This window comes from Peromyscus eremicus, chromosome 2 (assembly GCF_949786415.1).
Source record: "Peromyscus eremicus chromosome 2, PerEre_H2_v1, whole genome shotgun sequence".
Classification (NCBI taxonomy): domain Eukaryota; kingdom Metazoa; phylum Chordata; class Mammalia; order Rodentia; family Cricetidae; genus Peromyscus; species Peromyscus eremicus.
This window is the reverse complement of record NC_081417.1, coordinates 129,669,382-129,694,639: the sequence shown is the minus strand read 5'-3', so window position 1 is coordinate 129,694,639 and position 25,258 is coordinate 129,669,382. Positions and strand designations below refer to the sequence as shown.

Here is a 25,258-nt window from a genome sequence, read left to right as displayed (position 1 = left end):
ATTATCATACACACACAAAATGAAACAGCAAACAAACCCACAGTCTAGCACGTGTCACATAATTTACACACACAGAACTGACACAGGCATGCACATGTGTAACTTTGTACACAGACACATGTTCTTATCCATACAGATATACACACTTACAAACTGGAGATGAAAACAGATTCTCTAACAGAAAGATGACCAGAGCAGATGTGTCGTATAAGCTCAGTGGCTTCCTAGACCTTGGTCTTCTCCCTGCACTTGTTATTCAGGTGTTCCTCAGGCTCCTGGAGTGTGTGAGGCAGAGCAGGAGCTTCACTGTTGTCACAGCTTTGTGAGACAAATGTCTAAGCCCAGGCTTGACCTCTGCCCTCAATGACCATTAGTCTAGTTGTCCTATCTGCAGGCCACAGTTTCCGCACAGACAAGACTTGGATTTTAACTGTCCATTTTCCTCCCTGCTGCCCCCACTTACCCACTGCCAACAGCATATACTCTGTATGGGAAACCTGAGAAATGGTTGTGAGTCTCCTCAGAAAACAAGCCTATCCTCCCACCCACAGCTACTTTAAGTGCTCATCAAATCAGAGTCAGAATTATAAATAGTTACAGCTTTACAATGCTTGACAACACATATACTATAGTATTTACAGTACCATAAATGCTTCTGTTTCTCTGGTTAAGCAATCCCTGAGACGGAACAGTGTTCTGTGTTTGCCAAGGGAGAGAGGCCAATGGCCAGGACACGCAGGATATAGGGGCGTGAGGTGACATGTTGTGGGGACATCTGATCGGTCTGCAGGGCCCAGCTCCTCCAGGAACAGTGGGGCTGGCGTGACAAGCTTGCCAAGGCAGGAATACTGGTTAAAGTTGGACTCTCCCCATCCTTAGGTCTGTGGTACTTTTGGCTCAGCCACAAGTGCTCAGAGTCCTCTCAGGGTAGACAGATGTTTCAGAGTCCATGTCCTGATCTGGGAGCCCAGGCCGCCCTGGCAGCAAGCTATCCATTTCCTCAGCCAAAGCGCTCCCGAACCAGCAGCATCAGCTTCTTCTTGCCTTTGTAAATCTGTTTGAGGTTGTCAATGAATTGGGCAAATTGCAAGTGACCATCCTGGGGCAGTAGGAAGGTCTCTCGAGCCTTGCTCAGAAACTCAATAAACTCTCCGTAATGGCGGGGACTGATGTGTGTCAGACGGGAGTGTGTGGTGTTGATATAGGCATTGATGGTGGCATCCAGTAGCTGGCGCAGTGGAGCTTTGTCCGTTGACATGAGCTTTCCAGAGCTGCGACGGCCTGGGATACCCGCCAAGCCTGGTGCAGTCACTGTGCACCTACGCAGGATATCGGAAAGCACTGTGGCACAGTGCACGCTCTTCACCACCAGGGGGATGAGAGCTGCCAGTTCATTCTTGCCCAGAGAGTGGCTAAGGGCACAAGCCCAGAGCACATCATTGATGGCTGGATGGGTGTCCTGGTTGTAGGCTAGGTTAAGATGGCTCATGGCCAGTGAGGCCAGCTTGAAGGCACGCAGCGGGTAGCCACGGAGCTCCATGTAGCGGGCAATAGTGAAGAGCTGTGAATGAGTCATGCCACCAGCAGCAGCATCAATGGCAATCTGGTAGGCTGCCTCAAAGGCAATGTGGTCTTTCTCACAGAGTGTAAGAGCTGACAAGGCACAGCTCTGCGGATCCTTCATAGCACATTGCAGGGCCAGTGTGCGAGCACAGCTAGCCAGTTCCTCCCGCTGTGGGTAGTCGAGACTGAGGCGCAGGATAGTGGTGTGGGATACAGCTGTGGCAGCCACAATACTTGTAGCCTCGGTGGGGGTGAAGAGTGTGTACCAGCTCTGCAAGATGCTCACCAGGGCCCGAACACCTGTCAGGGAGAGCCTGAGCTCAGCAGTGCCTACTCGGTCTCAATCCAAGTCTGCCCAGATTACCATTTGGGGTCTGAACTTGGCCTGCAGAGACGAGTTCTCCCTCCTCCTCAGCAGCCTTGAGAGGATCCGAGGCAAACCAGGGCAAGGGGAGCATCCCAGATGGCCAGACCCTGTCTGGGGTCTCTTCCCACCCCTTCCTTCCTAGGCCAGAGAGCTGAAGGTCTCTGCTGTACCCTTAGCTCTTCATAAAGATAAGCTACAGAGTCCCAGGTTTGCCTGCCTTAAGGCAGGGCCCTAGGCTTCCCTGGGGTTCTAGCTAAAGTAGGGCATCTGGGGAGAGTCTTGTGCTGGGGCTTTGGGTTCTAGAATGGGTCTCAAGCCTCCAAGTTGTCTGTGGTTTTCCAGAAGCATAGACAGAGCCTGGGACCAAATCACTGGGCTCCCTCCCTCCCAAGGGAGCACATGGGGCCTGGTGGCTGAAAATGTACTCTCAGACATTTCTCTAATCACAGAGGGTCAAAGTGCTGCTGCTATCAGGATATGGCCCGAGCAATGAGGGCTCAGGCTGGCTGAACTGAGACCATCTTCCCCTGGCAGCACACCCTTTCTCAGGCTGCCGGGAATAGAAATGTGACAGCTCTAAGGATTCACTCTCCTGTCCCAAAAGTTGGGCCTACAAACTCCCCAGGAGGAGGAGGGAGGTGGGAGACTCACCCACTTCTGTAGCACAAGTAACCAACCATCGAACCATCTCTCGGCGCCTCCAGTTAAGGGTTGACAAGGTCATCCGCATTACCTAGACACGAGAGCCATTTCCAGGGGCCGAGCCTGACAACTGGGAGCCTCTCCTCCCTTCTACTTCATTCTTTCATGCAAAGGACATTTTTTTGTTTGCCTGAGACAGGGTCTCATGTAGCCCAGGCTGGCCTTCTACTCTACATGACCTTGAACTTCTAATCACCTGTCTCTACCTCCCTATTACTGACCTTAGAGATGTACCCCACCATGCCCAGTTTATGCAATATTAGGGTCGAACCCAGGATCTTGTTGCATGAAGGTAAGCACTCTACCAAATGAGATACATTCCCAGCCCAATAACAAATATTTTTCATAATTTAAACAGTGGTCTTTTCTTTGTGTGTGGATAGGTTTACTTTCTCCCCACCCCACTCACTAGACATGAGGCTTCTCCATGACTAACAACAGATAAGACTCTTATCATACCTTGACTGACTTGGAGGAAGGGAGAGGTAGAGAAAATGGGGACCTTATATGCCTAAAACTATTTTACTTCTGCCCTTAACTTTAAAATGGAGGCCAATTTTACAGAATCCTTACCTTCTGTCTACCTAGAACTTGTATTGTGGAAGACAGAAAGAACCAGACATGGCTATGTTCAGTCCCCTTGGAAACCTAAAGCTGGCACAGTGGTCTCATACCCATACCTGTAACCCCAGCTCCAGGGCCACATTGAGCAGAGTGCTGTCTGTGCTGCTGTCCGTGGGAGTAGCAATCTTGAACGCATCTTGAGCCAGTTTGAAGATGAGTGAGGAAGAATGGATGTGCTTCTGTATTGCTTCTAGAATAGTTCGTAGCCTCAGAGTATCCCCTATAGTGATAGGAAAGGGAGGGGCAGGGTTCATTTGAGAGTTTTCCTAGAGTTTCCCTAGTAAGTTGTTCACAACAGACACTAGTTCAATTATGATAATTTGCTCAGTGCTTCTGAATATTACCATCTCTTCTGGTTGGTCAAGTGCCTCTTCTAAACTCTGGTGGATCTTTCTGTTCCTAGAGACCCATATGAATTCACCTTGCCCATCTTTTTTTTAAAAGTTATTTTATTCTGTGTATATTGGTGTTTTACCTGCATATATAGATCTGTGTACTGTGTGTGTTCCTGGTACCCACAGAGGTCAGAAGGGGGCCTCCAGTTCCTTGCAACTGGAGTTACAGGAAATTGTGAGCTGCCATGTGGGTGCTGAGAATTGAACCCAGGTCCTCTGGAAGAGCAGCCAGTGCTCTTCTACTGAGCCACCTCTCCAGCCTATCACTTCTCCCATATAGTATTTGGTGACCCAACTGAAATAGTAAATGAAGTCTATACTTTAAAGTACATTGTCTCTGTGTTACACAGGTCACATGAGTACATAATGACAATGTCATACTGGATACTTTCACTGCCCTAAAAACTCCTGTGCTCATCAAACCTTTCCCCATATGTTTTGGACCCTGGTAACTGTAATGTCATACAGTTGAAATCACACAGCATGTAGCATTTTCAGATTGAACTTCTTGTAATACGGAATATACAACTGAAGTTCCTGTATGTGAGGTTTATTTTGTTTTATTGCTAGATAACATTCCATTGTATGGATATATCACAATTTGTTTATGTTTTCAAACCTTCTGAAAAACACTGTGGTTGCTTTGGGGGCAAGGATGAATAGATATATAAATGTTCCTGTGCAGGTTTTGGTATGTATATGTTTTTGACTAGGAACATGACTGCTGGAACATATGTTAAGACTACATTTAGCTTTGTTAAAAAACAAAAAACAAAAAACCAAAACCCAAAAACCAAAACCCTGCCAAATCTCTTCCAAAGTGGCTGTGCTATTTTACATTCCCTAAGCCATGAGTTTCTGTTGTTCCACACTGTTGCCAACATGTTGGTCTGTAGCCATTCTAACAGTGTATAGTGGTATCTCATTGACTAAATTTACATTTTCCTATGATACATGACCCTGAATATCATTTCATATGCCAGTTTGCTATCTGTAGATTATCTTTGGCAAGATGTCTTTTCAGATCTTTAGTCAATTTTTATTTATTTTATTTATATTATTTTTGAGACAGGGTCTCACTATGTAGTTCTGGCTGTTGCAGAACTCACTCTGTAGACCAGGCTGGCTCAAACTCAGAGATCCACCTGCCTCTGCTTCCTGAGTGCTGGCATTAAAGGTGTGTGCTACTACTCCTGGCTTTAGTCCATTTTTTAAATTGGACTGTCAATTTTTTTTTTTTTTGAGACAGAGTCTCATGTATTTTAGGTTGGTCTTGAACTTAAGTAGCAGAGTCTGACCTTGAACTCCTGATCCTTCTTCCTTCACCTCTTGAGTGCTGTGGTTACAGAAGTACACTGCTATACCTGGTTTATGCAGTGCTGGGGATCAAACCCAGGGCTTTCAAGCATGCTAGGCATGTACTCTACCAACTAGGTTATATCACCAGCTTCCTGATGAGTTTAAGAATTCTCTGTGCCAGAAGGTGATGGTGCACACCTTTAACCCCCAACACTTGGGAGGCAGAGACAGGTGGATCTTTGTGAGTTCGAGGCCAGCCTGGTCTATAGAGTGAGTTCCAGGAAAGCCATGGCTGTTACACAGAGAAATTCTGTCTTGAAAAACAAAAACAGAAATAAGCAAACAAAAAAGAATTCGTTGTATATTTGGGATATAAGTCTTTTTTTTTTTCCTTTTAGGTTTTTTGAGACAGAGTTTCTCTGTGTAGCCCTGGCTGTCCTGGAACTCACTCTGTAGACCAGGCTGGCCTTAAACTCACAGAGATCCACCTGCCTCTACCTCCAGAGTGCTGGGATTAAAGACGAGTACCTCCACTGGGCATGAGATATAAGTCCTTCACTAGGTATGTTTTTTTAGTACTTTCTCTGTATATGGCTTGTTTTTTCATTTACTATTTCTACAGTAAATTTTGTTTGTTTAAGGGCTATTTAAAACATCGAACTAAGGCTATATATACTTTGATTTTGTGAGCTCACGTAACAGATTAAGAAGTGAACTGTGAATGCCAGTTGTAGTGGTACACATCTTAATCCTAGCACTTGGGAGGTAGAGGCAAGAGGATCTCTGTGAGTTTCAGGCCAGCCTGGTCTACAGAGCAAGTTCCAGGAGAGCCAGGGCTCAGACAAAAACAAAGAACTGTGACCTGTGTCTATGGATGAAAATTAAGGCTCAGGGTTAATCACATTGCAGTCTTAAATTTTTACACAGCCTAGAGTACAGCAGTCATATTTTTAAGGTTCCCGTGGCTGCTTCACACAGGGTCTGCACTCTTTGTAGGCAGTGCAACCCCGTCATCCTTCAGTCTGTCGTTGTTGTTGATAATGCTGGTTAACTTCCAACCATGGAAGAAAGACTCATTTTCAATACCATATATCCCCGTTACCACTACTGGCACCGAGGAGTTCTGGATAGATTTTCCCTATCTAGATTCAACGAGGTCAGTAATTTTTAATCCAAGAGCCCAGTTGCTAGTAAACTCATGGGCATTTTCAACCACTCTGAATCCATTTCCTCCTGATTCTCTTATTATCTATACCTATTTTGGACTCAATTCCTGGAGAGAAAGTCTGCTACATTCACTTCACATAACTACACTTGAGTTTGCCAGGTTCTCCCAAAATCCATCCATGGCAGGTACTTGAGATGAGTATCAGGTTTTTTAAAAAGCCAGAATAAAATGATATTGAGCAGAATCCAAGTAATACCCACTTCCAATCACACAGTACTCGAGTAATTCACCTAGTGTCTAGGTGATATATGTAAAAATGTACACTGGGTTGGAAACATAATTATACAATCAAGACTGTACTTGATCTGAGGGACTTTGACCTTGCAGATATTAACACTTTCTATGCCAGTCTGGGACAGCTCTCCCTGTCTTGCTGACAGAGTTCTGCAGTTACCACCACAGTATTACATTGATAGTCACAAAATAAATCTTATTTGGCCACAACTTTAGATGGCTGGAGAAACAAACTTCCATGCTGCAGATCCATCATTTCTCTGAGTTTTTCTTCCAAAACATCCACAGAGGGGAAGTTCACGGGCCTGAAGAGCCAGCTTGTCAGTTAAGAGCACTTGCTGCTCTAGCATGAGGACCCAAGTCTGCACACCAGCGCTCATATTAGGCACCGCACACCAGCGCTCGTATTAGGCACCGCACACCAGCGCTCATATTAGGCACTGCATACCAGCGCTCGTATTAGGCACCTTGCAAAGCTTGTAATGATAGCTTCCTGGGATCTGATTCCTATTCTGGCCTCCAAAGGCATTCCCACCAAAGATATTTCATATTAAAAAAAATTCATATTAAAATAAATGCCCAGTTTCCTGGCACAAACCCCTCAGGTCCATGGCAGCTGGCTTTTGTCACAGCCCCTTGTCTAGATCCTCTCTTCACTCCTCTTTGGGACCAATCCGCAGAGCTAACATGACTACATGAGCTCACAGGGGTCAGTCATTCTGGACTCTAACTTTAGACCAAGTGGCTCTGACTCTGTGTGGAGATTTATAGTTCTATCTTAGTCTTTCTTACATCTTCCAGTGGTCCTGGAGCTGAGAGATCACGACAATGATCTCCATTTTATAGATTTTGAAACTGACATTGGAAAAAATAAACTGACTTTATTAGCTGGAAGAGTACATTTAGAAGTTAACTTAAGGCCGGGCGGTGGTGACACATGCCTTTAATCCCAGCACTCAGGAGGCAGAGCCAGGAGGATCTCTGTGAGTTCGAGGCCAGCCTGGTCTACAGATCCAGGACAGGCACTAAAACTACTAAAACTACACAGAGAAACCCTGTCTTGAAAAACCAAAAAAAAAAAAAAAAGTTAACTTAAAAACCATTTGAGGGGCTGGAGAGATAGCTCAGAGAAGCTGAAGAGATGGCTCAGAGGTTAAGGATGCTGGCTGTTCTTCCAGAGCAACCACATGGTGGCTCTCAACCATCTATAATGAGATCAGGTGCCCTATTCTGGCCTGTAGGCATACATACAGGCAGAACTTTGTATAAATAATAAATAAATATTTTTTTTTTAAATCACTTGATTCTGAAGCCAGGCATGGTGGTGTACACCTTTAATCCTAGCACTTGGGGAGTAGAGACAGGTAGATATCTGTGAGTTTGAGACCAGCCTGGTCTACGTAGTGAGTTCAAGGACAGCCAGGGCTATTAGAGAGAATTATTTTGAAAAAAACAAAAATATGCCAGGTGATGGTGGCACATGCCTTTAATCCTAGCATTAGGGAGGCAGTAGCAGTTGGATCTCTGTGAGTTCAAGGCCAGCCTGGTCTACAGAGTGAGTTCCAGGACAGCCAGGGCTACACAGAGAAACCCTGTTTTGAAAAAAACAAACAAATAAAATAATAATAAACAAACAAAAATCATTTGATTATGGTGCTGGAGAAATGGGTTTTGATTAAGAGAGCATAGCATATTGTTCTTGCAGGGGACCCGAGTTCAGTTCCCAAATACCCATGTCAGGGGGCTTACAACCACCTATAACTCCAGCTCTGAGATCAGAAACTTCTGACTTCATTGGACACTGGCACTCATGTACACAGACACATAATATGAAAAATTTTTTAAAAATTTAAAAATCATTTGATTCTATATATTCAGGGTTTCGAGAGGGCAAAATTCTAGTCTGAACCGAGGTGCTCTTTCTTTTCTTTCTTTTTTTTTTTTAAAGATTTATTTATTTATATACACATACAGTATTCTGCCTGCATGTATCCCTGCAGGCCAGAAGAGGACACCGGATCTCATTACAGATGGTTGTGAGCCTCCATGTGGTTGCTGAGAATTGAACTCAGGACCTCTGGAAGAGCAGTCAGCACTCTTAACCATTGAACTATCTTTCCAGCCCTCAGGTGTTCTTTCTAATAAGTAGTCAGCACGAGGATCTTCATTGCTCTTATCGACACAGAACACATGGCTTCTCTTTTCCAGAAGACTGAGTGGGCAGGCACAATGGGGATTCTGGAGTCTAATGTCTCCCTGTACTTACCTTTGGCAGCAGTCAGCATGGTAGAGGCCAGTTCACACTGCTGTGATTCCAAATGTCCAAGTGTGAACCAGCGAGGGTAACGGCTGGGCACCACAGACACCATGTGATGAGAGTGGGAAGTGTCGCCTGCAGAAGATGAGTTTTCTAGAACAGGTAACCTAGAAGACCCAGGAAGTGCCATCAGCTTCATTTAGGTTCTGGCCATTGTGAGCCCCTTTAGGGGAGCTTGCTTTTTGCTGGGGAGGAAGTGGTCAGGGAAAGACAGGCTGAGAGCTTTGAAGGGTTTTAAACCTACAGTATATATCAGATGGGTGCCTGGGCACTTGGAAACTTCAAGCTGAACAGATCCCACTGTAAGAGATTTGACTGGCACGTAGAGTGCATAGGATTATCTTGAAGAACATAAGTAACACATACCAGGGGGCTGGAGAGATGGTGTAGCGGTTAAGAACACTGGCTGCTCTTCCAAAGGACCCAGGTTCAATTCCCAGCACCCATATGGCAGCTCACAACTGTAAGTAACTCTAATTCTAAGGGATTCAATGCACATAAAAATTAAAATAAAAAACCTATTAAAAAATAAACACATACCAGAGAATTTCTTTTTAGGTAAGGAGTTCTTTCAGTCTTATGGCCTAACTAAAGTTCTTCCTCTGTGTGGTCTGCTACATTTCGGAGATCTATACTTGTAAACCGAGGACCCTATTCTAACTTGAAAACAAGATTCTCATAGAGCATTGTTTCTGGCCTTGGGGTATACGTATTTATCTCTGCTTCTCTCACACTCCTCTGGAGACCTGCACCTGGACTCATGACTGAATGGAGTCATGGAAGGATATAAATCCCTTCTCAGGTTGCCCAAGTGGCTCCCAAACGGGGAAGCACCATACCTATTATACCTCAGGGGCCTGTTCAGACAACCTATCATGAGCATGGTGGGGGGGGGCAACTATTTCATTAATAAAGAATCCCAGATCCTAAATCCTATGGAAATACCTACGCTGCTGTAAGGGAGGCTTGGTGTCGGGGAATAGACACAGAGGAAAGGGGAGTAGGATAAGCGAAGAGAGAGGGCACTGAAGATGTCTGCCTTGGTGGAGACAAACAGACTGGACATGGGCTACCCACCTCATGGCTCGTAAGGCTAACTTATAGGACAGGTCTGGATCGTGAGGCAGCAGGGCTGAGAACAAATACTTGGCAAAGGTATGCATAGGAACACTCTCCCGGTGGATAACTTCTCCTAGACCGCTGAAGGGGCCTCCTGAAGGAAGAAGATGAGCCAGCCAACTATTATTTATTTGTTTATTTATTTTTGGTTTTTCAAGACAGAGTTTCTCTGTGTAGCCCTGGCTATCCTGAAACTCGCTCTGTAAACCAGGCTGGCCTCAAACTGAGAGATACACCTGCTTCTGCCTCCTGAGTGCCGGGATTAAAGGTGTGTGCCGCTAGCAGCCAGTTTATTTATTTATTTATTTTTGTATGCTTAGTACAGCTTAGACTCAGGAGCTCAGGGACCTATCAGTTTGTTTGCTAAACAAAGGAACCTTCATTACTCTTTAATGTCATAATATTTGTATGACTGTGCTATGTGAGAGAAGGGGGCCCAGGGTCACTGCCAAAGATCTTGTTACTGTAGCCCCCTCTCTTCTTACCTTCCAGCAGCAAGACACACTGTTTCCGTAATGTCTGTACTAGCTCGTCATCCAGCTGCAGTTCCTGGAGTTGGCTTAGGAGTTGCTCCTCGTTACGGCACACCTTGTCCTGGGCATAGAGGCCTTCAGGCATTACCCTCTGTTGACCCATGCCCATCAGAGCAACTTCCAGGGCCAATGACAGGTACGACTCATTGCTGTTTGGGCAGCCTGAAGCCACAGGTACGTGCTGGTACACAGGTAGTCTGCTTTCATTCATATCTGAGGACAACAGGCATACCTGTTCTTAGGACAGGTCTAATGGTTCTTCTGTGCCTCTACCTGTCCCCTTTTGGGATATCAGTTGCTTAATATTTATCACAAAGCTAATTCAGAACCTCAAGGCAGTAAGAAAAATACGCTGGAAAAAGACTGAAGAATCACAAAGATTCCTACACAACACACAAATTGGCTAGGCCAGTCAGAGAACCATAAAGTCTTATCTTTTGCCAGTGCAGTATATAATCTCGTAATTGTTTTTGTGTCTGTTTCTGTTACCCCAGTGTGGGCATCTTAAAGGAGTGAGACCATCTCACTGTTGTATGTTTCTCTAGGGCCTGATACCAGAAGCGCACTGTATGCCAGCGGTAAACGAACCAAGTGCAACTTCAGGTTTTCCAGCTACAAATGTCACTGTGTAGAGGAAGGCGACTCCCTTCCTCTACACAATGGAAGATGTGGACTCCCTACGCAGGAGATCAGGCGGACAATCAGGGCCTTCCCTAATGGGGCTTGGGTTAACTCTTACATCTCTACCCAGAGACACACCTGACTCCATCCAGTTTTAACTTTTACTTTGGTAACACTTGAATCTTGTTTATTGTGATTTTATATGCTCCACTCAGAATTTCAGGAAGCAAGCCTTGGTTTAAGAGCCAGCGTCTTAGTTGGGTACGATGGCATATGCCTGTAGTTTTAGCTTCTCAGGATACTGTGGTGAGAGGATGGCTTGAGTGCATGAGTTCAAAACCAGCATGGGGGAATAAAAAGGAGTATATAGGAGAGTTTGGAGGGAAGAACAAGAAGGGAGAAATGATATAAGTATAATCTCAAAAACAAAACAAATAAACAAAAACGATCCTGATTTTCTTTCCCCCCCTTTTTCTATTAAGTAGCTTTGGAAGACAAGTAAGTAGCAGGTAATGCTAGGGTCACACGAAGATCAGTCATAATTTCTCCTTGCAAGCAGCTGATAGTGTGGTAAGAGATATTTGTAGACACTGTAATGCAGTGGACTAATACTAAAGTAAATGCAAAAATTAAACATAGTGATAGCACAAAGGAAAGAAGAAGCAACAGTGTATCTAGCCTAGCTATTGTGATAGTTAGGCTATTCTTCTCCACATTTGGAAACTGGTACAAAGCTACCATGAGGGAGAGTGTTAAAAGAAAATCAGAGTATTTCCAGGTAGCTAGTTAGATGTTAGCAGCTTAAAGGTCACTGGGGACTGAGTCCTTCATAATCAGCAGCTATAAAATGAGGGTGTGAAACTTCAGCATTTTGATCACTAGTCAAAAGAACTGGATCTGTGGCTGGAGAGATGGCCCAGCAGTTAAGCGCTTTTACTGCTCTTCCTGAGGAGGTGGCTTCAGATCCTAGCACCCCTGTCAAGTGCTTGTACACTAGCTTCAGAGGCATCTGATGCCTCTTTAAAAAAGAAATAAAGAAATCAGAGGTAGGAGGGGGTGATCTGACTCTTATCTCTGGCCCTGGGTAGGGAAATGACATTTTATTTTGCAGGAGAAAAATTACTATTTAGCTGAAGGCTTTCTGGCAAAGATTAAAGAGTTATCATTGCCTTCTTTAACACCAGGATAGGAAGGTGCCCTCAAGAAGATGTCTGTTACAGCAGTTTTAGAAGTGGTATAAAGCCTACCTAAAACTGTAGGCCTCTTTAGTCATTGGTCACTCCTCTGAGGGTGTTCTGCTGTACAATGGCCCCGTTAGCCACTATCCACCCTCCCTTTGAGAGTGTACCTCTTTACTTGTGATACAGTCCAATGATCTTCCACACTACACTCTATGTGTCTTGTCTAATTTTTTTTAAAATTTGTTTGCTTTTGAGACAGCGTCTCACTAGGTACCCTTGCCTGGCCTGGAACTTGCTATGTGTAGACAGCTTTAGCCTCAAACTCAGAGACCCTCCTGCCTTTGCTTCCTGAGTGCTGGGATTAAAGGCGTGCATCATCATCACGCTCAGTCCTATCTAACTCTCTCAACAGAGATCACAAGGATTGGGGCGCCAAGGGGAAACTAGAACAAGATCCTGCGAACGGTATTATATGATTTTAAAGATAGATACTTGATTGTTTTTTGAGGCGGGGTCTTACACTGTGTGGTCCAGGCTGGCCTTTTCTGTTGCAATCCTCTTGCTTCAGTGGTCTGATCAATTATACCTGGGATTTTTTTTTATTTTTTATTTTTTTTTTGGTTTTTCGAGACAGGGTTTCTCTGTGTAGCTTTGCGCCTTTCCTGGAACTCACTTGGTAGCCCAGGCCGGCCTCGAACTTACAGAGATCCACCTGGCTCTGCCTCCCGAGTGCTGGGATTAAAGGCCCGAGTGCTGGGATTAAAGGCGTGTGCCACCACCGCCCGGCTTTTTTTTTTTTTTTTTTTTAATGAGATGGTCCAGGCTACCTCTGAAACTCTGGGCTCAAATGATCTTCCTGTGTTAGCCTCGTGAGTAGCTGTGGCTACATACAGATGGGCACTGCCATGAACAGCTTGAGACACACACTCTTGCTGGATGGTCTATCCCATTTCAGGACTGCTCTGAACTTTTAGCCTCTCACTCCTGAAATTCCTCTAACCCTTCTTATTCCCCGAAGAAGCTAGTAAGGTAAAGCAGGGAATCAGGACATGCATGGCCAGACCACAGAGTTTACCAGAGAGAAAGCTGCCGTGGGCACTCCTGGCTCGTCTCAGGCTGACCCCTGTACCTGACATTTCCATGTAGCTGTCATCATTCAGGCGGCAGGCCTCGGTCAAAGTGAGAAACAGGCAGCCAATGGGATCCAGGGGATGGCCCACCCAGCCCTCCAGGTTCGTGATTGTTGTGGTTCCTCTCTGCAACAATTCTGGAAATAAGCAGGTTCCAAGTTTTAGACAGATAGAGATGGGAATTGCACTTTTCTTCTGATTTGGTTTCCTAATCAGTATCATTCAGGCCTTGACGGAAAAGTCAAAGAAAAGCTCCCCTTATTATCGTGTCTTTGTTTGACTGGCCTGACCCCAAGCTCACCAGCCAGCTCTAATGTGCACTGTCTGCTGGCAGTGCATATACAGAAACAGCTTTACAGTTTCAAACGCATCTTCTCGGGGTCTTAACAGGTCTTCCACCTGCCCTGCGAAAGGCAGACATCATTGTTCCTATTTTACAAACAGCAAGCTGAGAGTCACAGGCATAGCATACCCACTCAGCAGGTAGAATTACTTAGAATCCTCAAGCCTGTGGTCCTGAATGAAAATTAGGTTCTGGGTCTTCTTATCTCCTGAGGATCCTTATTACCTCAGACCCCAAGATGTTAGAGGACTCCTAATCACTATACCTTTCTTCTGGTGTTTGTAGATCTCTAGCTGCCGCTGCTGCTGTAACCTCAGAGTATTAATGATGGCCACCGTGAGTCTGAGAGCCTCTTTTGGATACCCATGAGATCGCAGCGCATCAACACGAGCGCAGGCTGTAGGCACATGCTCTACCAGGCAGGAAGAAAATGATTTGGTTGAGTTCAAAGTTCAAGCACAGGCTGTAGGCACATGCTCTAACAGGCAGGAAGAAAAGATTTTGCTTGAGTTCAAATCAGGAAAAGTCCATGTCTGACAGACAAAAGGAGTCTGTGTTCAGTCCAGTTTCTCAGATTCAACTTAACAATGCTTAACAGGGACTGTACCTTTGTCTTCAAGAATATAAAATTTATATACATGGCTAGAGATATATATGTAGCCTAGAAAGGTAGAACACAGAGATCTGCTGGCTTCTGCCTCCTGAGTGTGCCACCATGCCAATAACTATCAACTTCTTTGTTTTCTTTTCTTTTCTTTTTTCTTTTCTTGAGTCAAGGTTTCTCTGTGTGGCCCTGGTTGTACTGTAACGAACTCTGCAGACCATTCTGGCCTTGAACTCAGAGATCTACCCGCCTCTGCTTCCCAAGTGCTGGGATTAAACGTATGCACCATCATGTCCAGCATTATTAACTTCTTAAAATAGGGGAATGATCTTAACAAGCCTTTCATTTTACTTTATCATTTCTGCTAGAGGCAAAATTAAAAATTATAGAAATAACTGGGACTGGGAAGTGGAAGCAGGAAGATCACTGGGCTTGTTGGCTAGACAGTCTAGCTGAGCAGGTTTAGGGACAGACTCTCTCAAAATATAAGGTAGAAAGAGATTAAGGGCCGGGCGGTGGTTGCGCACACCTTTAATCCCAGCACTCGGGAGGCAGAGCCAGGCGGATCTCTGTGAGTTCGAGGCCAGCCTGGGCTACCAAGTGAGTTCCAGGAAAGGTGCAAAGCTACACAGAGAAACCCTGTCTCGAAAAACCAAAAAAAAAAAAAAAAAAAAAAAAAAAAAAAGAGATTAAGGAAGATACCTGCTGTCTACTTCTGTCATTTACATGCACATCCACACATCTGAATGTATAAACATAAACACACACATATAAAATAATGCAGAAGATTTAAAGATATAAATAAGTAAAATACAAAATAAAAATAACTTCTCTTTACAATTTCATGTATATTTATCCAGATTTTTCAATTTTTAAACCAAATTTGGGATGTTATAATTATTGTTTTGCAACTTAATAGTATATTGTAAATACTTTTCCATGACATTAAATATGCTTGCATAACATTCAAGATAAATACATACAATGACTATGTCCATCTACTGTTAATCAAATTGGACATTGAAGTAGTTCCCAATTCCCATCTGTACATCATTTATTTCTGTGCTATAATGAACCCCTTAGCCTGCTTGCTTTACTTAGTTAATTACCTGAGTTTTTGGAAACAGTCTCACTGTGTAACCGTAGCTGGTCTAGAACTTGCTACATAGACCATACTGGCATTGAACTCACAGAGATCCACCTGCCTCTGCCTCCCAGATTCTGAGGTTAAGGTATGTATCACCACACCAGGCTTCTAAGCTGTATTTTAGAATGAGTGTTCTCTAATAAAGTTAAGGACAAACTGACTGTAAGCCAGAAGACTGTTGCAGAAGTTTAAACTAGACAAAGCACTTCTATCTTGTTATGAAGGATGCTAGGAAGATGAGACAGAGAAAAGGACGACAGCCTGGTGATGACCAGAGACTGCAGCCTCCTTACTAGCACAGGGTAGCTAGTTTCAGACAGCGTTATTTTTATTTGTGTGTGCTCATGTGTGTGCACATGTGTGCTCATATGTGTGGAGTCCAGAGGACAACCTTGGGCATTACTCCTGAGATATTATCTACCTCTTAAAAATTTTTACATGTTATTTATTATCGCTGTGTGTCTATGAGTGTGAGTGCAGACATGTGTATGCCACAGACTAAATGTGGAGATCAAAGGACAAATTTTAGGAGTGGGTTCTCTCCTTCTACTATAGGTTCCAGCAGTCAAACTCAGGTCATCCAGCTTGTGCAGCAAACATTTTTACCCACAAAGCTGTTTTGCTGGCTCTTTTTTTTTTTTTTTTTTTTTTTTTTTTTTAAAGACAGGGTCTCTCACTGGCCTGTAACTAGCCACTTACACTAGGCTAGGCTGGCTGGCAAGCTCCAGGGATCTGCTGTCTCCGCCTCCCCAGTCCTGGGATTGCAAGAACACACTATCATGCCTGGATTATTTTACATGGGCCCTGGGGATCAAACTCGGGTGCTTACTGACCAAGCTACTGCCTCAGTTCCTGTAGTGCTTTTCAATCAAAACATGTAAGTTCAGAGCAGAATATAAAGTTGCTTAGTAACAGATGACTGAAAGTGTGTGAACTGATGTCTAGGGGCTTCGTTATTACTCTTCAATATGTATCAACTGCTTTATCTTCTTCCTACAGCTTAGGGAAAGGATACAAATTCCCACCCGAGATTGCTATACCTCAGTTAAGCACACACACAAATGAAGCTGGCGTCAAATAAATGACCCGGGTTGGCAGCAAACACTCCAAAGGAGCTATACAGACTCTAAGCTGTAGCTAGTGTTGCTGGGACCTATACTGCTGGCTCATGTGGGCCTGGTACAGGTAGGATTGGGCCCTGAAATTCTTGGAGCACAAGAGGGCTAGACTTACCAAGCCACAGTGGCTGGCCGTGGGAATTGAAGAGCAGTCGCTCATTTTCCCGCTGGCAGGCAGGAGCTGCATAGATGTCACTGCTGATTATTCGCTGTAGGTGACTGTCCTGCCAGTGTAACTCACGGCCTTCAATAGCTCTAGTGAAGACTGTTCGTCTTGGTCTGGATAAAGAGTCTGGGGGAGGAAAAAGAAAGGCTGAATAATCTGAAGCTCTAACACCCGGTCTTGTTTAGGTGGGAGGTTGGCCAGAAGAGCAGTCTGGACATTCTGTCTGGGTACTCATGCTGTCTCCTTAAATAAGCCTTACATCTACATCTTCTATCAAAAAAACCTTATATAGAGGTCTACCGATTCCCTCCTCTTTGAACAGTCCTCTACTGGGATCTAGAGCCACATGAAGCTTGAAGGGACATTTGTGCTCTGCAACTCAACCGTTAGGATAGAACCTGTTTTCCACAGCAGTCAGAAAGAAAGAGGCACCTAGAGAATACCCTAACTAATCATAACTTGTTTCATTTGTAGCGTGACCCTCATCATACCAAGGGCTTCTGTGATATTCATATCAGAAGCTGAAAAAACTACTCAGGAGCTCAACACAGGAAGCTCACAAGTTTGAGGCTAGCTTGGGTGATATAATACTCTGTTTTAACAAACAAACAACACCCCCTGCCTCAGGTTCCCTATGAATCAAACACAAATAAAAATTTACACATAAAAATGATAAAGGCTGAGAAAGATGTAAAGCAGTCTGCGTTTGGGGACCTTTGTCACTGTGCTGTCAACGTGTGGTTGGTTCTCCACAAGGAAAGCTGATGCTGACAAAACCTTCTGATTGAAGGCTGACCAAGAGGGCTACGGGGAAATCAACACTACAAAGTAAGCTCAAATCTAACAGTCTCTGTGGCTGTATGTGTTTGTCTGTCTGTATCTCTCCTAGTTTATATTCTCTTCTAAGAATACTGAGTCTGCCCCAAAGCTAACCTGTTCTCAACACAACTTCTGTACTTTGCTTGTTTCATCTTGTCCACACTCATAGTGCAGTCGTTCCCACACTCTGCAAATGAGTAACGGAGGCCCAGAGAGTTAAAGTCCCGTGCGTGCATGTGTGTGTGTGTGTGTGTGGGGGGCAGCCTGCCTCTTTATTCTGGAATTCAAATGTTCACTGCCTAGAATTTTTGCTCAGCCATTTCAGTCTTTGCTGTTCTCCACATAGATGAGTTGTATCTTCTCAAATAGACTGTAAACTCTTCCACAAGCTCAACTATTTTGGGGGATGTGTGGGGAGGCCGAGATAGGGTTTAAACTTGCTATGTAGCCAAGGTTGGCCATGAATTTGATCCTCCTGCCTCTATCGCCTCCTGCTTCTACCTCCCAAGTGCAGGGATTATAGGCATGCCTGACTTTACAAACTCAATTTTATAAAGACGTTTGTTTCTTTGTTGTTTAATGTGTGTGTGTGTGTGTGTGTGTGTGTGTGTGTGTGTGTGCTTGAGTGTATGCGCACCACACATTTAGATCAGCAAAGGACATCAGACTCCCTGAAACTGGAGACGTAAGCAGTTGTGAGCCGCCTAGTGTGGGGGCTGGGAACTGAACCCAGGTCCTCTGTCAGAGCAGCAAGTGCTCTTACTTGCTGAGCCATCTCTCCAGCCCCATAAACTAAATTAAAAAAAAAATGGAACATGAGTGAACAATATGAAAGATCAAAACACAAATAAACATGAAATAATAAAATTATCCAATATGCTTTAAGAAAAAAACCCATAAGCTATAATTCAATTGCTACTTTGCCTGATTAATGACAGCTGAAAATATTTGGGGTCAAGAATTGAACTACATGACACTTTCAGAGAAACCTAAATTAGATGCTTGTGTAACGATGTGACGGCTCACCTTGGTTGTCAACTTGACTAGTTCTGAAATCAACTAAAACCCAAGCAGTTGGACACACCTGTGAGGGATTGTTTTTTGATTGGATTACTGAGTTGGAAGACCCACTCTAACTCTGGGCCAAACTTTCTGGTGGCAGCCCACATAAAGGACATAGGAGAAGAAAGCTTGCTATTCTGCCTACTTGTCCTTACTCTCCATGGCAACTTCATCTATCCTGCTGCCGAGGCACAACTTCATTGGTATTAGAACCTACTTCTTCAGACTACAAGACTGGAGACCAGCTAAGACATCCAGTTTAGGAGACTTAGAGCTTGGGCAGCTCACAACTGTCTGTAACTCCAATTCCAGGGCCCTGATACTCTCTTGCTTCCACAGATACTACATTCACATGCACAAATGCACACATACACATACAAATGCAGTTAATTTGTAATAATAAATTATTTATTAATAATACAATTTATTGAATTAATAGGTTTGCTTTAATCTAATGTTTCAGAGCACACATGACTCATCTAATTGAGGTGCTGGACAAAAGAGAAAGCATTAGGAAAGAGTACACAGTCTCCTATTGGCTAGAGTCTTTCACCCTGACTGAGTATTTGCTCTGGTCTGCTCAGCACACAGTGGGGACAGCTCTCATTGCTTTGCAATTCATTACATCATCTAATACTTCACACACAGCAGATACTGTTATAGGCAGGATTGGTAAAGTCTGTTTCTATTAACCTTTACATTGAAATGGGGAGAGAGTTAAATATACAGTATATCAGACATATACATTTATAAATACTATGAAAAAAACAAAAGCAGAGTTAGAGAGAAAGGCAAGATGATATTAGGTTAAGGTTACTGTTTTATATAGAGTAGTCTCTAATAAAACAACATTTGAGAGGCTGGGGATGTAGCTCAGTTGGTGGAATGCTTGCCTAGCACCACATGAAACACTAGCATTGTGGTATATGCCTGTAACCTCAGCAACTGGGAGGTGGAAGAGGAGGGTCAGAAACTCAAGGCCACTCTCGCTCGGCTGCACAAAGATGCTAGATCAGCCTGGGATATACAAACCCACCTAAAAATCAAAACAAAAGCTGGTGTGGTAGCACATACCAGCCTGGACTACAATAGTGAATTCCAGGCCAGCTAAGCATACAGCAAGACCTCGTCTCAAAAAGACAAACAAGCCGGGCGGTGGTGGCGCACGCCTTTAATCCCAGCACTTGGGAGGCAGAGGCAGGCGGATCTTTGTGAGTTCGAGGCCAGCCTGGTCTACAGAGCGAGATCCAGGAAAGGCGCAAAGCTATACAGAGAAACCCTGTCTCGAAAAACAAAAACAAAACAAAACAAAAAAAGACAAAAAACTCCCCCAGAAAACAAAAGAAAATAAAAACCCAAAACTAAAACAGGCCCCACAAAAGATAATTTTTGAACAGCTTTGTGAGGTGGTATATGCCTATAGTCCCAGCCACTGAAGGAGATCACTTGAGCCAGGAATGCAGTAAGACTGTCTCAGAGAGGGAGGGGTGGGGGTGGGGGAGAGCATTTGAATGCCGGGATCTGTAGGAACTAAGAGGCCAGCCATAGTGACAATTAAGAGAGCATTCCAGGTGGGAAGAAGAGCAAGCACTAAGTCCCGAGGTAGGAATGTATTTGGGGAACCTTTGAAAACATCAAGGAGCCTAGACTAGTTGGATGGAATGAGCAAGCTGTTAGGCAGCCACTTGTAACAGTTTATCGGAGATAATGGTAGGAGGTCCAAGTAATAAACAGTAGAGATGATAAGTACTTGGATACTGGTTATGTTCTGAGATAAAGGCAAATAAGACTTGCCCATTGTCTTAGTTAGGGTTTTATTGCTGTGAAGAGACACCATGACCTTGGCAAGTCTTTTTTTTTTTTTTTTTTTTTTCTGAGACAGGTTTTCTCTGTGTGGTTTTGGTGCCTGTCCTGGAACTCGCTCTGTAGACCAGGCTGGCCTCAGATTCACAGAAATCCACCCGCCTCTGCTTCCTGATTGCTGGGTTTACAGGTATGTGCCACCACTGCCCAGCTCCATGGCAAGTCTTATAAAGGAAAACACTTAACTGGACCTGGCTTACAGTTTCACAGGTTTAGTCCATTAGCCTCATTACAGGAACATAGTGGCATGCAGGCAGACATGGTGTTGGAAAAGAGCTAAGAGTTCTACATCTTGATCTACAGGCAGCAGAGAGAGACGATGTCCTGGGTGTAGTTTGAGCATAAGAGACCTAAAAGCCACAGTGACACACTTCCTCCAACAAGGACACACCCACTCCAACAAGGCCACACCTCCTAATGTGCCACTCTCTATGGGCCAAATATTCAATCACACGAATCTATGGGGGCCATATCTATTCAAACCACCACACTTACAAGTAAGATGTGGATGAGAGAGAAAGAAGAATCAAGAATGAGTCCAAACTGAGCAATGGCGGTACACACCTGTAATTCTAGTACTTGGGAGGCAGAGTCAGGATTAGCAAGCTTGAGGACAGCCTGCACCTGCCTATCTAAAAAAACAAAAACAAAACAACACAAAAACAACAACAACAAAAAAGAACAAGAAAAAAGGAAAGGAAGCAGAAGAGAGTAAGATACAAGCAGGAGCCTCGAAAGTAAATAAATATGCAAGACTAGGGCTAAGAGGAAAAGTCTGAGCAGGAGACACACACTTGGGAATGAACAGATATTTACTAAAATAGTGCACTCACCAAGGCAGAAGAGGAGGAGGATGGTCTAACGACAGTGTAGGCACTTAAAGCATGTTGAAGTTGGAAAGTCAGGGAAGAGACAGTAAGAGGGCAATGGAGTGGTAATGAGAACTCACAGAGAGTAACTGGCAATCAGATGACAAGGATGTTTCAAGCAGAAAATGATCAATGTTGAACACTGCTAAAAGGTCAAACATCAATTAAGATTACAACTGAGAATCAACCATCCAATCTGGCCGTAGATGATACTAGGGACCAGTACAGAGCTGTCTCAGTACAGGTCGGGCTGAAGACCTCACTATGTTGGGGAATTATTTTAAGGTGTGTTACTTTTGTTTATGTTGCATTTGTTTAACTCTGTGAAGCTGCGTTACTGTGTCTGTGTAAAACACCTGATGGTCTAATCAAGAACTGGCCAATAGCAAGGCAGGAGAAAGGATAGGTGGGGCTGGCAGGGAGAGAGAATATACAGAGGGAGAAATCTGGAAAGAGGAAGAAGAAAAAGGATCTAGCAGCCAGAGAAGGAGGAGGGCTCCAGGGGCCAGCCACCCAGCTACACAACCAGCAATGGAGTAAGAGCAAGATTTACAGAAGTACGAGAACAGGAAAAGTCCAGAGGCAAAAGGTAGATGGGACAATTTAAGTTAAAAAAAAAAAGCTGGCTAGAAACTAAGCCAAGCTAAAGCTGGGCATTATAATTAAGAATAAGCCTCTGTGTGTGATTTATTTGGGAGCTGGGTGGCAGCCTCCCAAAGGAGTAAAATACCAAAAACAACATGACTAGGGTGTACTCAAAGGAGAATCAGAGAGCAGAAGTGAATATATATGATTTTTGGCATATATGGTAAATATATGAGTCTTTCAAATAATTTTTCTTTTAATTTAAAAAATACTTGTTCGAGGCCAGCCTGGTTTACAGAGTGAGATTCAGGACAGGCTCCAAAGCTACACAGAGAAACCCTGTCTCGAAAAACCAAACAACAACAACAAAATACTTTTTTTTTTTTGCCAGGCAGTGGTGGCACATACCTTTAGTCCCAGCACTCAGGAGGTAGAAGCAGGCGGATCTCTGTGACTTCAAGGCCAGCCTGGTCTACTGCTGTGGGATGGTCTGTATGTCAAATGTGTTGCTGATTGGTCAATAAATAAATCACTGATTGGCCAGTGGCCAGGCAGGAAGTATAGGCGGGACTAACAGAGAGGAGAATTGAAAGAACAGGAAGCTGAATGAGGGAGACACTGCCAGCCACCTCTATGACAAGCCGCATGTGAAGATCCCGGTAAGCCACGAGACACGTGGCAAGGTATAGATTTATAGAAATGGATTAATTCAAGATATAAGAACAGTTAGCAAGAAGCCTGCCACGGCCATACAGTTTGTAAGCAATATAAGTCTCTGTGTTTACTTGGTTGGGTCTGAGTGGCTGTGGGACTGGCGGGTGTCAGAGATTTGTCCTGACTGTGGGCCAGTCAGGAAAACTCTAGCTACAGTCTACAGAGTGAGATCCAGGACAGCCAGAGCTGTTATATAGAGAAACCTTGTCTCAAAAAAACAAAGAAAAAACTCTTTAAAAAAATAATTTTGAGGCAGGGTCTAGCTTAGGTAGTCTAACCTGGCCTCGAATTCATGATCCGCTGCTCCTACCTCCTCAGTGCTGAGATTATAAGCATGTACCCTATACTCAGCTCTGAATTACTTTTCTTAATTCTTATAGCTCAGAGAAAGGCAGCCAGAAAGGTATGTGGAGTCCCAAGCGTGTTCTTGCTTTGCTTTGTTTAAGGGCCAGTGACACAGTGGGCTTGTATTTTATAACTCATAGGAATAATTCATGGAGTAGGGAAACATCTGGATGCAGAAGAGATGGGAGATAATCACTAAAGCAGTATCTTAGATAAGAAAAGGAATACGATCTAGGGAATAAGAGAAGGGTTTGGGCTGGGTTGTGGTAGTTCACTAATCCCAGCACTCAGGAGGCAGAGGCAGTCAGATCATGGCCCGCCTGGTCTACAGAGTGAGTTCCAGAACAGCTAGGGCTACATAGAGAAACCCTGTTTCAAAAAACAGAGAGAGAGGAGGAAAAGAAAGAAAGGAGGGAGGGAGGGAGGGAAGGAGGGAAGAGAGAGAGAGAGAGAGAGAGAGAGAGAGAGAGAGAGAGAGAGAGAGAGAGAACACGAACGAGAACTTTTTGGACTTCGAAATACAAACACAAAGAGGCAGAATAGATGGACAGAGATAGTAAGTAACTCTGACCTTTTTTTTCCACCCGGAGACAGGGTTTCTCTGTGTAGCCTTGGCTGTTCTGGAACCCCCTCTGTAGAACAGGCTGACCTCGAACTCACAGAGATCCACCTGTCTCTGCCTCCCGAGTGCTGGGATTAAAGGCGTGCGAAACCACCGCCCGGTTTATTTCTGTATTTTATGTATATGAGTGCTCTATCTGCAGAGGGCATCAAATCCCATTACAGATGGTTGTGAGCCACCACGTGGTTGCTGGGAATTGAACTTAGGACCTCTGGGAAGAGGAGCCTGTGCTGAGTTGTCTATCCAGGCCTCCTATAATGAGAACTTCTCAAACAAAACATAGCAACAATTCAGCAACAACAAAGACTGGGCTGTGTGTGGAAAAGAATAAGGTAACAATAAGAACCAACACAAAATGAGAAATTCCAGAGTGGGGTGTGTGTTTATGTATATAGTTGATCCTCCATGCCATCTAAAGTCTATACTAAAGTGATGACTTCCTGTGTTGTGTAGGCCAGATGAGTGCCAGAATAGATAGCTGAGTGAAGTGACAAAATTATAGTCTCTTCATGGCTCGTTAACTTAGTTATCTTAAGTATACTGGCAACTAATTATGGCACAATAGAAGATGACCAAACAAAAACAATTATTTAAGTGATTTCTTCTTCGAGGCTGAAAATGCCGATAACTATTACTTCAAATAAAAAAAAAAAAAAGAGAACAAGTGTACGATCAATGTCTGACAAAATGACCTACCAATAAAGACTCGATGAACTAAAGGACAATGGTCAACATCAAAAGGCCTGAGTCAGAAGGAATGACATGAATGTTGATGAATCTGTAGACCAGTGAGCTGTTCAAAAGGCAGAGGGTATGGTATTACTGTACTAGATCTGCCTTACAGTGGAGTAGGAGTCTTGTCAATAACTTGGGGGTGATATATTTGGTTTTTTTTGTTTTGTTTTTTTGGAGACAGGGTTTCTCTGAGTATCCCTGGTGAGAGGACTGAGCAGATGCCATAAAAGGCTGCTCAGTCTTCTCTAAGAGATTAGGCCTCATTTTCAGTTTCCTGAGACTGAACAAGCAGTTTCTGAAAGAGCCACAAACAAAGGACAATCAGCCTCCAACACCCCCAACAGCAAGGACAAAGAGGCCTAGTACATGCAGGCCAGGCCTGAGCCACAGTCAGCAAGCTCAAGGTAATAACCAAATAAGGACAAGGCCTGGGACTTGTCCAGGCCTGCCCAGAAATGAAAAAGCTGTAGCCTTAATCAGCTTCTGACTAGCCCTGGTCAATTAGAACATACTAATATGATTGCCACTTGCTTAAGCGAATCATATCTAAAATGACCTAACTGCTCTAGGACCTCCCCTTGGCTGTGCTTACAAGGAGTCCACATGTCCCTCTCAGGACCCTAACAAACTGGTTGTCCTGGATTTACTCTGTAGACCAGGCTGGCCTCAAACTCAGAGATCAGCCTGCCTCTGCCTTGTGAGTGCAGCCAGGATTTGATAAGGATACTACACAAAAAGATCTGTCTGCTTGCCTCTACATTCAGGATGCAGGGAATACAGGACTGAGACACAACACCTCACCTTAGGTTTTGTTTACTTTTTGGTAGGCTTCTGTCTCTCCTTTAAAGCAGGTTTTCTAGCTACACAAACCCAGAGAATCTGAACGTTGAGAGAAATTGGGCAGAGAGAACTAGGACTTCATGCTGGGCACTGTAGACTCCCTTGATGTGGAA

General features: G+C 44.1%; 1 protein-coding gene across 1 annotated transcript in view; it reads right to left on the bottom strand.

The window, feature by feature from the left end:
• Positions 1-601: 601 nt before the first annotated feature.
• The window catches only part of Zswim5 (zinc finger SWIM-type containing 5), a 39,362-nt gene continuing 14,705 nt past the window's right edge, over positions 602-25,258 (bottom strand). Inside the window, exons 5-13 of the mRNA XM_059254812.1 lie at positions 16,641-16,817; positions 13,922-14,068; positions 13,313-13,450; positions 10,334-10,594; positions 9,807-9,942; positions 8,679-8,836; positions 3,313-3,476; positions 2,582-2,663; positions 602-1,863 (exon numbers count right to left, since the gene is read on the bottom strand). Of these exons, the coding sequence (XP_059110795.1) occupies positions 1,001-1,863; positions 2,582-2,663; positions 3,313-3,476; positions 8,679-8,836; positions 9,807-9,942; positions 10,334-10,594; positions 13,313-13,450; positions 13,922-14,068; positions 16,641-16,817 (2,126 nt within the window). The 3' untranslated portion in view covers positions 602-1,000. The remainder of the gene's footprint in view (positions 1,864-2,581; positions 2,664-3,312; positions 3,477-8,678; positions 8,837-9,806; positions 9,943-10,333; positions 10,595-13,312; positions 13,451-13,921; positions 14,069-16,640; positions 16,818-25,258) is intronic.